This window comes from Acinonyx jubatus, chromosome C2 (assembly GCF_027475565.1).
Source record: "Acinonyx jubatus isolate Ajub_Pintada_27869175 chromosome C2, VMU_Ajub_asm_v1.0, whole genome shotgun sequence".
Taxonomy (NCBI): domain Eukaryota; kingdom Metazoa; phylum Chordata; class Mammalia; order Carnivora; family Felidae; genus Acinonyx; species Acinonyx jubatus.
The window spans coordinates 153,795,173-153,809,734 of NC_069384.1; the positions used below are offsets into that span (position 1 = coordinate 153,795,173).

At 39.9% G+C, this 14,562-nt stretch overlaps 1 protein-coding gene across 2 annotated transcripts in view; it reads right to left on the minus strand.

Annotated features, from left to right (window-relative positions):
* PDCD6IP (programmed cell death 6 interacting protein) overlaps nucleotides 1-14,562 on the minus strand; it is a 75,235-nt gene that overhangs the window by 13,326 nt on the left and 47,347 nt on the right. For both annotated transcript variants that reach the window (XM_027040578.2, XM_027040577.2), the window contains exons 11-15: nucleotides 13,628-13,739; nucleotides 11,958-12,127; nucleotides 3,207-3,455; nucleotides 2,729-2,863; nucleotides 1,469-1,563 (exon numbers count right to left, since the gene is read on the minus strand). In XM_027040578.2, the coding sequence (XP_026896379.1) occupies nucleotides 1,469-1,563; nucleotides 2,729-2,863; nucleotides 3,207-3,455; nucleotides 11,958-12,127; nucleotides 13,628-13,739 (761 nt within the window). The remainder of the gene's footprint in view (nucleotides 1-1,468; nucleotides 1,564-2,728; nucleotides 2,864-3,206; nucleotides 3,456-11,957; nucleotides 12,128-13,627; nucleotides 13,740-14,562) is intronic.

Below are 14,562 nucleotides of genomic sequence, written 5' to 3' on the forward strand. Positions count from 1 at the left end.
CCTGGAGTTCCAGTGGCCATCACTGCCCCCCACCCCCACCCCCTTCTAGCAGGCAGTGCTGTGAGCCTAAACGTTTTTTTCACCTTTTCATAAACTATCTTGATCTTTTTGCCCAATTGCCTAAAGGATTCTGCCATCATCTTTTAATGAGCTAATGATTTATACCCCTTGATGTTGACGGTTCTTGTTCATTTTTCTTAACCATAAGATATACCTTTTCGACATGCCTTCCTTTATTTTCCTAAAGGAACATATTCTTAGGGAATACCATTAAATATTTGTTCTGAACAGAACGTTGAAAAACGAACATTTTTTGCTTTCTCTTCTTTGTGGAAATTCACTTTTGCGCATTCAGATCTTCTTTGCCTGTCTTCTAACCCTTCTTCTGGTTTTACTTTGGCTTCATTTTCTTTGATTTCTTTTTACTCTGGGTGCCGATGTCTTCTTCACGGTCTACTCTCCTTTTTGCTCCTTCCCATTTCATTTTACATCTGTGATGATTTTGTTCTTCTCTCTTCCACTTGCTTCCTGAATCCAGCACCTCACGTTTTATCACCTCCTTTCTTCTCACCACCTTCCTTGATTCCGGTACTTCCTTATGTGGTGTTCCTCAGAGTGACTACTTCCTAATCCTTTTCTCCTTTTTTTTTCTTTTTTTAAATTCATGATGAAATGTTCATCCAGAATTTTCATCTGTTCTATGACAATACTATTCTGGCGAATATTCTCCATGTATTAGGTTTTATTAAATTCAGTTCATTTTGGGGGCGCCTGGGTGGCTCAGTCAGTTAAGTGTCCAACTTCAGCTGAGGTCATGATCTCATGGTCCGTGGGTTCGAGGCCCACGTCGGGCTCTGTGCTGACAGCTCGGAGCCTGCTTCAGACTCTGTGTCTCCCTCGCTCTCTGCCCCTCCCCCACTTGTGCTCTGTTTCTCTCTCTCAAAAATAAATAAATGTAAAAAAAAAATTAAATTCAGTTCATTTTTTTACCATTAAAAAAAAAATACTGTATCTTTGCACCAATGCTGTGTCAACTCTACTGGTCACTCGGCACAGAACGAGTCCTATGGTACTGGTTTGACCTTCTCAGCAGGTTCCTTCAGAAGGGAAATCTGCTGATCTTTTCTAAGCCATTCATCCTGTCCTCCCCATATTCTGTACCTCGGGTTTTATGTGTAAGGAACCTGCTGGCCATTTCCAGGTAAACTGTGTATGTTTATTGGCATTTCTGAGACCTGTCACCCTGACTTGTTGCACTGTCACTTCTGTGACACACTGTGCTTCTGACACCGAGAGTTTCTGCTCTTCTCCTTTATTCTCAGGTCATGCAGCTTGCTAGCTGCCTGTAAATGTCCAGGACGAAAGAAAGGAAACTACCATCTCGTACTGCCCGGTTCACCCCGAAGTTTCCACACGTAGCTTTTCAAAAGAAAAATCCTCTAACGTCTGATGCACAAAATAAACTTACTTTAAGAGTTCGTCTCTTTCTGTCTTCCGTGCAAACACGATGTCGCTGCACTTGTTCTGGAACCTGACCAGGATTTCAGTCAGCGCATTGTAAAACTGTGAGTAAAGAAATACAAGTAATAAGCCAGAATGATATTTTAATCTGAAGAGGAACACAGCCTGAAGCTCGTCTGTCAATCACGGTCAACCCTAAACAACCAAAACCCCCGCATGACACAGTCATACCACTAAGGTTCAACAAGTCAATATTGAATAGGACCTAATAATGTTCCTAAAGAAAATGAAACAAACCCATTTTTGGAGAACACCTATCACCAAAAATCAAATGGAACAAACTATAAGTTTCATGATCATGAGTGTGTTCCCAATTCCTGGAGAAAAGGCAAGTACTTAAAGATAGGAAACCTATTTCAGTGGAAGGATTAGATTGCACATTCACCTCAGAAATACAGACATCACTTCAGAAACTCTTAGAGGCATTTCCAAAGGCTCTCTGAAGAATTTCCTCAGCTTATCTATTTGAACAAAGCATTTTAAACCAAATTAAAACGGGATCTTCCTATCCTATTTCCAAGGCTTCGTCGTATTTCTACCTCTTCTGAGGTTTTCACCTTACATCCAAGGTATTTGTATCAAAATAACTTTATTCAATCATCATCATGGAGTTAAAACACCACAAGGTATTGTGTATCTGAAAAACTAACGATCACCTGTTCCCTCAAAAGCAAAGTAAATGTTAAAAACAAATATAATCATTTCCCTAAGCTATTTAAAGGAAAGGCAAGAAAATACTTAACATATTTAGTAAGCATCCTGAGACTCAGGCAGATAACAAGTCCACCATTATCCAAACCATCAGCACAGAATATAAAAGCCATATCCTCCCCTCCCTTCCCCACCACAGTTCAGCTTCGACTACTCCTGTTCCCGCATAATTCACTCAAATTGGTCAACTTCCTGTCCCCCCAAAAAGCGTCACTGGCTTTTGACATCTCTGTGCTAATTTCTTTTACCTGAAATTCCTACATCCTCTTTCTGTCTGGTGAAATACACAATTCATTCTTCAACATTCTCATGAAATACTGCCACCTTTGTTAAGGCTTTCCTTCCCTTATGATAAGCCTCTCAGAGGAAAAAATCATTAAAGCTAGGAAGTTCGAGACAAAGAATAATAATAAGGTCCAACTGGAAAAACTATTAACTTCTCAAACTATATTTTCACTCTGTACTGGTGAACTACTGTTTCTTTTGGACTTCATACCTTTGTGCCCTCCTTCAAATTGGCCACAAGCTCAACAAAGTTGTCATATGCAGTAGCTAAATTCTTCAAAACTTCTTCTCTTAAGTTAGCTTCATTATTAGATTGCTTCATTTTTGAAAACTCCTGGTGTGAGACCTTGTTAAAAGAAAGATTTATGTATTTACATTTATTTATCAAATTAATATAGCCTGTAACACTTTTACTGATACTTTCCCAACTATATATGAAAATCATATGTGATTACATGCAGGAATCACTAGAAATTTACCTAATAGAATTTTTGGAATAACACAGTACCTTAATTCTTAAAGTAAAAATGTCACAAATTCAGTGGTTATCAAAATACAACCAATAATGATTACAGATTTCTATTAGTATGTACTGCTTGCAAAACACAGTCCTGACATAGATTTAGTCCAGGTTTATCCTTTCTGTGATTTTCTTAAACATAAATCTTACTAAAGCATATAAACCTTACCTGAATATTTTTAAGAAGTTCTTCCTGTTTCCGTAGAGATTCTTGGACTTTCGTCGTAAGACCTCCATAGATTCGATCCAGCTCAGTGACAGAAAGAGCTTCTTCATTTATTACACCATCTTGAGCCAAAGCAGTCAAAAATTTGCTTGTCATGTCAAAATTCACTGATTTCAAGTCATTCTCTAGCCCTTCTCTTTCCTTCTTTACTTCATCAAGATTGGTCAATAAGGATTTTAAGACATTTACAACCTAAACAATTAAAACAAAACAAACAAAACCCCTTAGTTTAAACTGCCAAAAAAACCAGAAGCCAATTTCAAGAAGGGAATTATATACACAAAGGTTCACTCCTTTGAGACGATTTCTCAGACAGCCAAGCATAAATTGCACATCAGGTTTACTTACATTGTACCTTTAGTGGACTCAGATTATAAGAGCAGCGGCAATAATGATAACACCAGCAAGCATGATGATTTACATGAACATTTATTATGTGCCAGGGACTGTCCTAAACACTTCACAAATTTAGTATTATCCTTACAATATCCCATAAGGTATATATTTATTACTTCTCTTCCACAAATAGAGAAATTAAGCCTCAGAAAAATTAAGTAACTTGCCTAAAGTTACACAGCTACTAAAGGAACACAGGTAAAATTTGAGACCTCAGTCTGCCTAACTCCACAATCAATCTCGTAAACACTCTACACTACACTATCTCCCTGTCATGGTTCCGAGGTAGAGGGAGATATGTTCTTGCCAAGTAAGCAGATACTCTATTTTGCTGACATGGAGAGACAGAGATATACAGAGAGAGACATGGAGATAGAAACAGAGATACAGATCTATACGGAGAGAGCATCTTAGATAGAGAAAGAAGAGAGCCAAAGAGGTAGATACAAAGCTATAAACTACATGTTTATGTTATATACTGGTAGAGAGAAAGGAGAGAGGCCTCTTGTACATCTCTTCATTCCACTAAGAGTTCTATCTCTGATTCGGCCCAGGCATCTCGAACACCCACATGATTCATAAACAGCCCTTTGGAGTCCGTGTTACAGTGCCCAAGTGCCCCGCTGATGCCACTTACAAACTGTCCCTTTTCACTCACATCTCTCCGCACTCTTGCTAAGACCAACCAAGGAGAAAACCAACCGTAGAGCCCCCATTGCGCTTGCCCCCATGATGCTCAGAGAAAGTAAGCTGGGGCAAAGACAAAGGAAGAAGGGGACACCCAGGAACCCCATCTATATCCCTGTCTGTCTTCTTACCATGGCATTTCCAACCCCAATGGCTCTCCCACCTACCGCCGGTGTCTAAGCATTTCTGTCCTACTCTTCTTCATGAGACAGCCCTCATTAGCTCCTTGGCAAGTGTCCAAAATAACCTTCCTTTGTGAAGACTAAAAATCTGAGGAAAAATCTGTAATTTCTTCTAAATTTTGGCCTCTGTTCACCACCTACACCTCTTACGTGTCCTATCTTAAATGCAGAGTCTTTTAAACACTCAGAGTAGTGGAGAGAACTGTGACTCCGGGAGGTCCAAGAAGCCTGAAACCACAGATACTGTCGATGGAAGGAAGAGGACAAATAATCACACCTACATGGAGATGGCAAGTCTGTTTCAGGGATCTGGTGGAATCTGATGTTAGACCATGTGCATAAGAATCTTGTTTCCAGATGACTTCCAGGATATATTGTTACATGAAAATCAAAGGCACCAGAGCATACATACAGCATATTACACTCTGAGTAAAGAGGAGGGAAATCAGAAATAGGGGCTCCTGGGTGGCTCAGTCAGTTAAGCATCTGATTCTTGGTTTTGGCTCAGGTCATGATCTCAAGGTTCCTGAGATCAAGCCCCGCGTTGGGCTCTGCGCTGACAGCATGGAGCCTGCTTGGGATTCTCTCTCTCCCCCTTTCTCTCTGCCCCTCCCCCACTCATACGCACTCATTCTCTCTCTCTAAATAAGCTTTAAAAAAAATAGACATATACACACATAATATAGTATGTATATATGTGTGCACATGTAATTTAAAAAAAATAGAAAAACAGGACAAACCAGAAAGTAAGAAAAAAGGCTGTTTATAGAGAAAGGATGGAAACAAGGTGGAAAGAACAGAGATGAGATTTCTCTGCATGCACCTTTGGAATTATGAACATTTTTTACACATTCAAAACACAAAATTAAATCACAACTTGAATACAGGAACACAAGTACCTAGTTATCCATCAAAGTGAAACGTAATTACGTAGAAAAAACTATTTCAACCCTGACTACGTTCCCTTAATGGACATATTATGACTTAGGTCCTGTGTAACCAAGGATACTGTACCTCCTGGAAAACTCAATCTCGTTACCTGCAAAGCAAGAATAAGAGTACTTATCCCAGAACTGTTGTGAAGACTGAAATCATATCAAGTGCTCAACGAAATCTGTAACACAGGGTAAGCACTCAATCAGTAGCAGCCATTATTATTCACTGGTAGTTAGGTGTTACAGTTTAACGCTATACTTTGGGTACACTATAGAATAAAGAGGCTTAGGCATCTACACAATAAGAAGAGAGGAACAATGAGGAATAGATTAAGAATTAAAATATTTAGGGGCGCCGCCTGGGTGGCTCAGTCGGTTAAGCATCCGACTTCGGCTCAGGTCGTGATCTCATGGTTTGTGGGTTTGAGCCCCCTGTCGGGCTCTGTGCTGACAGCTCGGAGGCTGGAGTCTGCTTGGGATTCTGTGTCTCCCTCCCCTCAGCTACGCCCCTGCTCACACTCTGTCTCTCTCTCAACATAAATAAAGACTTTAAAAAAATTCTTTTTAAAAAGAATTAAAGTGGGGCGCCTGGGTGGCGCAGTCGGTTAAGCGTCCGACTTCAGCCAGGTCACGATCTCGCGGTCCGGGAGTTCGAGCCCCGCGTCAGGCTCTGGGCTGATGGCTCAGAGCCTGGAGCCTGTTTCCGATTCTGTGTCTCCCTCTCTCTCTGCCCCTCCCCCGTTCATGCTCTGTCTCTCTCTGTCCCAAAAATAAATAAACGTTGAAAAAAAAAATTTTTTTTTAATAAATAAATAAATAAAAATAAAAAGAATTAAAGTATTTATTCTGCTGTAACTATGGGACACATTTTTTTGGGGGGGTGCAATAGGATATAATTTTAAAAGGCTGGGGCAGTATTATCTATTGTCTTATTTTAAACAGATAATGGAACCTCAACCATGACTGTGGCTCTATGTGAAGGTTGTTTAACTATTAGAAAAATGCCACTTATCTTTCTCTCAGTTATGTCCAAAAAAAGCCAGAAAGAAAATAATAAAACAGTCAAGTAAAATAAAGCTGGGGGAGAAACAGGAATATGCAAAACCCGTTCAAAAAAAAAAAAAAGTCTACTAAACAAACCTGAAAGTCAGGGATACCATAACACATTATCTAGAAACAGACTGGACGTGTCTTTCATAGCAGGCAACTAAGACCCTCTCATCAAATAATGGGTCCCAACTGCGGTGGTGGTAGCCCAAGTTAGCCAACAAGTAATATGAGGAGACAGACGTGGTCCACGAGGATATAACCTCGTGTTCAGTGAAGAGCTAAGCATTCACAGGCGACAGAGTAATGTGGGAAGAGGACCCCAGCAGAATGTGGAGACCCCCAAGTTCTAATCCCAGCTCCACTATGAAGAAAAGCTAATCCTAACTTTTACGGTGGTCAGTTTTCTAATCCGTGATAAAAAAAGGGCCAAAGATCTATTTAGTAAGTCCTATTCTATTCCAAAATGCTATGATTCTAACTCTCTGGAAAAAAATGCTATTTAAAACAACCAATTTATAAATGAACTTTTAGACCACCACACAAAGATAGAAGGAGAGTCCTTGTATGACAAACATTCTCTTTTTTTTTCTTCAAAATATCATACATACTAGTTTAACCCTAGTTTAGACTGTATGATATCGGCCTCATTTTAACAGAACGAATACAGGAGAAAATGAAGTTTAACTGCTTCCACAAATGACCAGAATAGTTAAGAAAAGTAAACCACGGTCTACTTTCTTATACACTCAGGGCCTAACATGTTATCAAGTTAAAGCATATAAATAATTAGAATACCTACACACCTCCATGTTCAATGCAGTGTTATTTACAACAGCTGAGATATGGAAACCTAAATGTCCATCAATGGATAAGTGAATAAAGATGTGGTGTATACACACACACACACACACACACACACACACACACACAGGAACATCAGCTATAAAAAAATGAAGGACTGCTAAGGTGGGTCAGTTGGTTAAGTGTTGGGCTCTTGATTTCGGCTCAGGTCATGATCTCACAGTTCGTGAGATGGAGCCCTGTGTCGGGCTCTGTGCTGACAGCACGGAGCCTGCTTGGGACTCTCTCTCCCACTCTCTGCCCCTTCCCCACTCACGCTGTCCCTCTCTCTCTTAAAATAAATATACACTTAAATAAAAATGAAATCTTGCCATTTGTGACTTGAATATGCCTTGAGGGCATTATGCTAAATGAAATTCAGTCAGCCAGAGAAAGACAAACACCCCATGATGTCATTTATATGTGGAATCTAAAAGAAAACCAAGCTCACAGATACAGAGAACAGACTGATAGCTGCCTGAAGTGGGGCGTGGGGATGGACAAACTAGATGAAGGGAGTCCAAAGGTACAAACTTCCATTAATAAAATAAGTCGGTCATGTGGATATAATGGAAAGCATGGTAACTACAGTTAGGTATACCATATTACATATTTGAAAGTTGCTGAGAGTAGATCTTAAAAGTTCTCAACACAAGAAAAACAATCCTGTAACTACTTGTTGGACTGATGTTAACCAGAGTTATAATGATCATTTCACAATATAAACAAATACCGAATCATTAGGGTATGTACCTGAAATATAATGCTGTATGTCAATTACACCTCGATAAAAAAAATTTTTTTAATAATAATTACAACCCTGTTGTATTTATTTCTGTGTTTTATAAACAGCTCCGATTAGCTGTCAACTGCAATTAACTACATCCCTTTATAGCGTTAGGTTACCAGTAGCTATCATTCCATCAACACTTTTTGAATCCTCACATGTTGGGCACTGTTCTAGGTTCTAAAATACAACTACTAACAAAAGCAGAGTCTTCCCTTCATGTGGGGGACAGAAGAAGGGAGGGGAGGATTAAACAACTACACAAAAATAGAGCAGTACGGTAGACAATGACCAAGAAAGGGAAGGGGTGACATCTGGAGCTTTAATGAAAAAGAAGCAGCGACCAAGCAAAATGGAAGAAAGACCCCAACAGAAGGAAGGCAAATGTTAAAGTCCTGAAGCAGGAACAAGCTTCACATGATCAAAGGACCCAAAAAAAAAAAAAAAAAAAAAAAAAAAAAAAAAAAAGGCCAGTATGGCTGAAACACAGTAAAAGCAGGAAGGCAGAAATGAGATCACCTAAGCCATTTCACCTTTAAGACCCATGGCTGTTGCAAAGTTTTCCTGTAAAGAACCAGACAGAAGGGAAAAAAGAAAAAAAAAATTTTTTTTGGCTTTGTGAGCCATAGTCTCTGTTACAACTATTACAACTATTCAATTCTGCCTTTCTAGTGTGAAAGCAGCCACAGACGAAATGCAAAGGAATGAGTATAACTATGCTCCAACAAAAATTTTTTTATGGATACTAAAATTTGAATTTCATATAATGTTCATATCCTAAAACATCACTGACTTCTTTTCAACCATTTAAAAATGTAAGAAGCATTCTTGGCTCACAGGCCACACAAAAACAGGAGGCAGTCTGGATTTAGCCCATAGCCCACTGCGTGCCGGCCCCATGTGGATGACCAAACTCTCTGTGGCATCTAACATCACCAAACACAGGCAGGCACACACACACCAAACACTCTCAGTGAGATATCAGCTTTACTTTTCAGACCCTGCCAATTTGGTTTCAGAAAAGGGAGACATGAGACTACCTCGGTAACAGAACAGCAGGAAGCTGACCACACTTACCCCACACTAAAGCTAATCTAGGGTTTTCCATCTCTCTCTCTCAGGAACCACCATGCCATAGTTTCTGGCATATAGTAAGTCTTCAACAAGTGTTTGGTGAGCAAATGAATGAAGAGATGCCAGTCAATCTGGACACCTGTCTATATATTTTGTTATGAAAAACTAAGAGTAAATAAAAGCTGTATTTGCAGATCACCCACTAGTCTAGAAGATGACTTTGTGGGAGCCAGAAAAAAGCCCTAGAGGGACACACGGCTCTGGACAGTGCTACTTTATGAACTATCTCTGAGGAGATGGGAGCTTTTTTCCCCCAAAGCAACCCTCCATCACCTGAGGCAGATACAGCACTGTGAGTATTAGTGGATATCACTTTTGTACAAAAAAACCAAAAAACAAAACAAAACACACCCCTTCCTCTGGGCAGACTCAGCCCTACTGGAGGGCCAAGGCTTGGCTGCCCAAATGTGGACTAGATTCTGTACCCTAGCTGATCAGAGGTGCACTATCACAGCAGCAGTCCTAGGTATTTAAAAAAGGATTTTTCAACACAAATTACCCACAGCTGCAAAATTTTTAAGAGCAACTCAATACGTAAAAACAAACGGCCAAAGAGAGCAAGATGGACAGTAGGCCCCTTCACAATAAAAGAAGAAAGAGCCTACCATTAAGATCGGAGCTGCCTTAATAAAATGTGCACTTTCTATCACTTTAATACCAGAATTCAAATGACTGTGTTTTTATCATAAAAAACTCCGGCTGAAATGCGTCATCAACCACAACGACAACTACCTGAAATAGCTTTGATAAAGGCACATGATGAACGAATATACAGAGCACTGAGGTTTTCTGTTGCTTCCATCCAGAGAATCTAGCTTCAGTAAAGTAACTTCGTATTGACCATACAAATCTTCTTCCCCTATGTAACACCACTACGAATCAACAACTGCATATAATAACACATTAGTGCATGCCAATTCCAACTGTGCTCCGCGTAGACCATTTTTGCTTTTCTACTGCAAGCAGGAGAATGAAAGGACAGAAGCCGTGCTAAGTTCTAAGTCACAGACAAGACGCCAAAAAGGAAAAGCAGAGGGGAGACCTGACCAGCTCAGTTAATACAGCGTGCGACTCTTGATCCTGAGAGGTTGTAAGTTCGAGCCCCGTGTTGGGGGTAGAGATTAGTTAAAAATAAAATGGAAGGAAGGAAGGGAGGGAGGGAAGAGACAAGAGGATACTAAGCAGGGATTTTCTCTTTCCCGAAAATAAAAACAGGGCCAGATTTTGTTGCTCTTCCGTGGGTCTGTAGTCTCTGTTCCTCACAAAGTAATCTAACCACCTTCCTTCTTCCTTCCTCCCACTTCCTTAAAGCATCTAATGGATATTCTTTGTTCCGTCAGGTTCCCCCCACCTTGAGAGATCTGGGTTCTGTGCACATTCAACCATGCAATCTTCACCGTGGGGGCTCATTTCCACTGAACCTCTCTGACAGCGTCTCTGGACATACCCACTCACTCAGTCTTCCTCGGAGTTTATGCGTTCACTCTGTCTGCCTGTCAACTCTGTTCTCACCATGTGCCAATTTCTTAAGAAGCTTCTTAAGAAATGCTAGCATTTAAGTGCTTAGTCATCTAAATCCTCACAGCATACTTTTTTTTTTTTATGTTTATATTTATTTTTGAGACACAGAGAGACAGAGCATGAGCGGGGGAGGGGCAGAGAGAGAGAGGAAGACACAGAACCCGAAGCAGGCTCCAGGCTCCGAGCCATAAGCACAGAGCCCGACGCGGGGCTCGAACCCGTCAACCTCGAGATCATGACCTGGACTGAAGTCGGATGCTCAACCGACTGAGCCACCCAGGTGCCCCAGCACACTTTCTACAGTCACAACACTTCTGCATTTCTACCCTGCATTACAGGTCTCCTTGTATATGGCTAATCTTCCACACGGGACTGAAAAGTGAGGGTAAAGGTTGTTTATGATTCATTGCTGATTTTTCCAAGTACCTAGCATAGTGCCTTACCGAGTAGGTACCCAAGAAGTCTTGGTTGAATAAATACATGAAATGTTTCTGTGGACAGACAATGCACAACACTGATAACTTTTGAGACCTACTACACCCCAGGAAATTCACCTATTTCAAGAAGTTTTCAGCAAACATTTCTTGCCCTTTGGCTTATTTTCCTATGCACTTCAGGGCCTCTATTTTATTCTACTACATCACGGCACAGTAACCAGCCACTAAGGCATATTTGCACCTTCTCCTCTTAGGACTTTCTGACTCACATGCCCTACTATTGGTCTTCCCCTTCCTGTCACAGGTAGAAATGCCATGATGACGTTACCCACGGGTTAACACGCACAGCTGGTTGATTTTTCCTTTAGAGATAGTCCCAGTGGAATACAGTGGGAGGAAGCAGAGAATGATGGAACTAAAAACAAAAAAAGGTGTGGTCAGAAAAACATCTGGCCAAACCCAGTCCTTCTACTTCACGGTTCGTGAGTTCCAGCCCCTTTTATTGAGAAACACTCAATAAATGGAATTATTATAGGATAGTAATATCACCAATGTAGTTACATATGACACAATGTATATGTTCTACTTTATACATACGAACCTCAATTTATGTCTGCATTTTTTAAAAGATGACAATATGAAACTGGCAATTCATTGTGCTCATAATGGCTCGAACGTCGTTTTCATAAGCAGATGACCACCCACATGACAATGCATCTTCTTACCTCGCTGCCCTGCATGGTCCTTGCTGGGTTAGCAGAAGGGATGGCCGCGTTCAGCTCGGGCTCCGGCTTACACAGAAGGGCAATGGTGTCTCGGTGAGACTGGTAACGTTCTTTCACCTGCCCATCTGCTTGCACAGCTTTATCCAAAACTGTTCTGAAGTTGGTTCCCTCTGTCGGGGGAAAAAAATGTCACTTGAGCACAGCACTGATTTGAACAGTAACAGCTATGGGTTGGTTATACTTTTAGTTCTGCGCTCCAAATTTACCTTTTCCCCCTCTTCTATGGGTTCCATCTCACTACATAACAGAAACTGAGCTCCTGTCACTCTTGGCATTTTTTATTTCTGGAAAATTGCAGTTAAACCTTAAAATACATTTATGGTTATTGTCCACCAAAAAAAAGCTGACATCAGTTTAATGTATTCCTCCAACTCATTAAGATAGAAACACTCCAAAAATTGTTACAACTTACTCAAAAGAGCAGTTTCAACTTGACTTTAAAGAACAGCAAATATATTTTTAGAAAAAAATCAATTGTATTAATTCCTTTTACAAGGAAGTAAAACAAGTCTCTAGCAACCGTAATGACATTTATCTAACAAACACAAATCTTAATAACTAAAGTCTTAAAAAATGATAATTTGACTTCAAATTAACTGGTGGGGCACCTGGGTGGCTCAGCTGGTTAAGTGTTCAACTTCGGCTCAAGTCATGATCTCATGGTTCATGAGTTCCAGCCCCGGGTCAGGTTCTGTGCTGACAGCTCCGAGCCTGGAGCCTGCTTCGGATTCTGTGTCTCCCTAGCTCTCTGCCCTTCCCCCACCATACTCTCTCTCTCTCTCTCTCTCTCTCTCTCTCGAAAGATAAACGTTTAAAAAAAGATTTTTTTAATTAACTGATAAAACTCCTATTTTCCACCCACTACTAAATGAAATGAAATTACAAAACCATATGTATATAATATGATCTCATTTATTTTTTACAAATATGCTTCCCATGGGGAAGCTATTTAAAAAAAACAAAAAACAAAAAAGATACACAGGCCTTGGAATAGGAAAAGAGAGTTACAGAATCATTTTTTTTTAATTTTTTAATGTTTATTTATTTTTTTAAGAGACAGAGAGACAGAGTGTGAGTGGGGAACGGGCAGAGAGAAGGAGGGGAACACAGAATCTGAAGCAGGCTCCAGGCTCTGAGCTGTCAGCACAGAGCCTGATGCAGGGCTCGAACCCATCAGCCGTGAGATCATGACCTGAGCCGAAGTCGGAGGCTTAACCGACTTAGCCACTCAGGCGCCCCCAGAATCATTTTAATTTTTACTTTATACCATTTTTAAGAATCCAAACTTCTTACAATGAAATGAACATGGACTACCTGTGTTACTTATTTAGTTTTTATCTTACAATGAACTGAGAAAAACACCTGTGTTTTCATAATAGTAGTTTTAGTAACAACTGGTTTACAAATGACCCTAATTTAATCAATCAAAAATGTGGGTTCAAATTGGGAATTTATTGCACACCTGGCTGGCTTAGTCAGAAGAGCACATGACTCTTGATCTCAGTGTTGTGACTTTGAGCCCCGCGTTGGATATAGAGATTACTTAAAAATAACACCTTTAAAAAAATGGGGAACTTATGCAAGCGAAAGCCATTTATGCACATTTTTACCTGCTCTTAAAGGCTTATAGAGATCATTAGATGGTGTCCTTTGCCAGCGTTCCTTGAATTTTGCTCTTAAATCATTGTCCGTGGCTTCTTCTTCATCCAACAATCTTAATGACTTTTAAAAAGGGGGCAAAGCAACAATGAAATATCATTTCTGATAATAAAAAATTTCAAACACTTTTTAAATGATCAGACTCAAGACAGGTGAGAATTAGTGAGATGGGAGTGAGTGCCCCTACGTTACTGGCTGGGGTACCAACTGGTACAACAGTTTTGTTGCACAAATCCAACTTACGACATATTTAACACAAAGTCTTATAAAATGCAGGGCTGCATTTAGCCATTACCTTATTCAGTAAATTAAAAAGGAAGAGTAACTAAGAGAATATGTATATCCATACACCAAAACTACTTTAAACAAAGATTCCAAAAAGGAAGAAGTAAAACGACCTCTACTTGCAGATTACAGGACCTTACATAAAGAAAATCCTTAGGAATCCACAAAATAACCATGAGAAATAATAAACAAACTCAGTAAAGTTACAGAATACAAAAGAAACATACAAAATCAGTTGCATTTCTATACTGTAGCCATGAACAATCCAAAAAGGAAATTAAGACAACGATTCCATTTAAATAGCATCAAAAGAATAAAACACTTAGGAATAAATTTAACCAAGGAGGTGCAAGACTTATACCCCAAAAGTTACCAAACACTGTTGAAAGAACCTAAAGAAGACCTAAATAAATGGAAAGACATCCCTTCCGTATTCACAGAAGATTTAATATTGTAAAGACTGGCAATACTCCCCAAATTGCTCAAAACATTCAGTGCAATCCCTATTAAACTACTAACTTTAGGATTTTCTGTATAAAGGTTAAGTCAAAACCACAATGAGATGCCACTCCATACCCACAAGGCTGGCTAGAATTAAAAA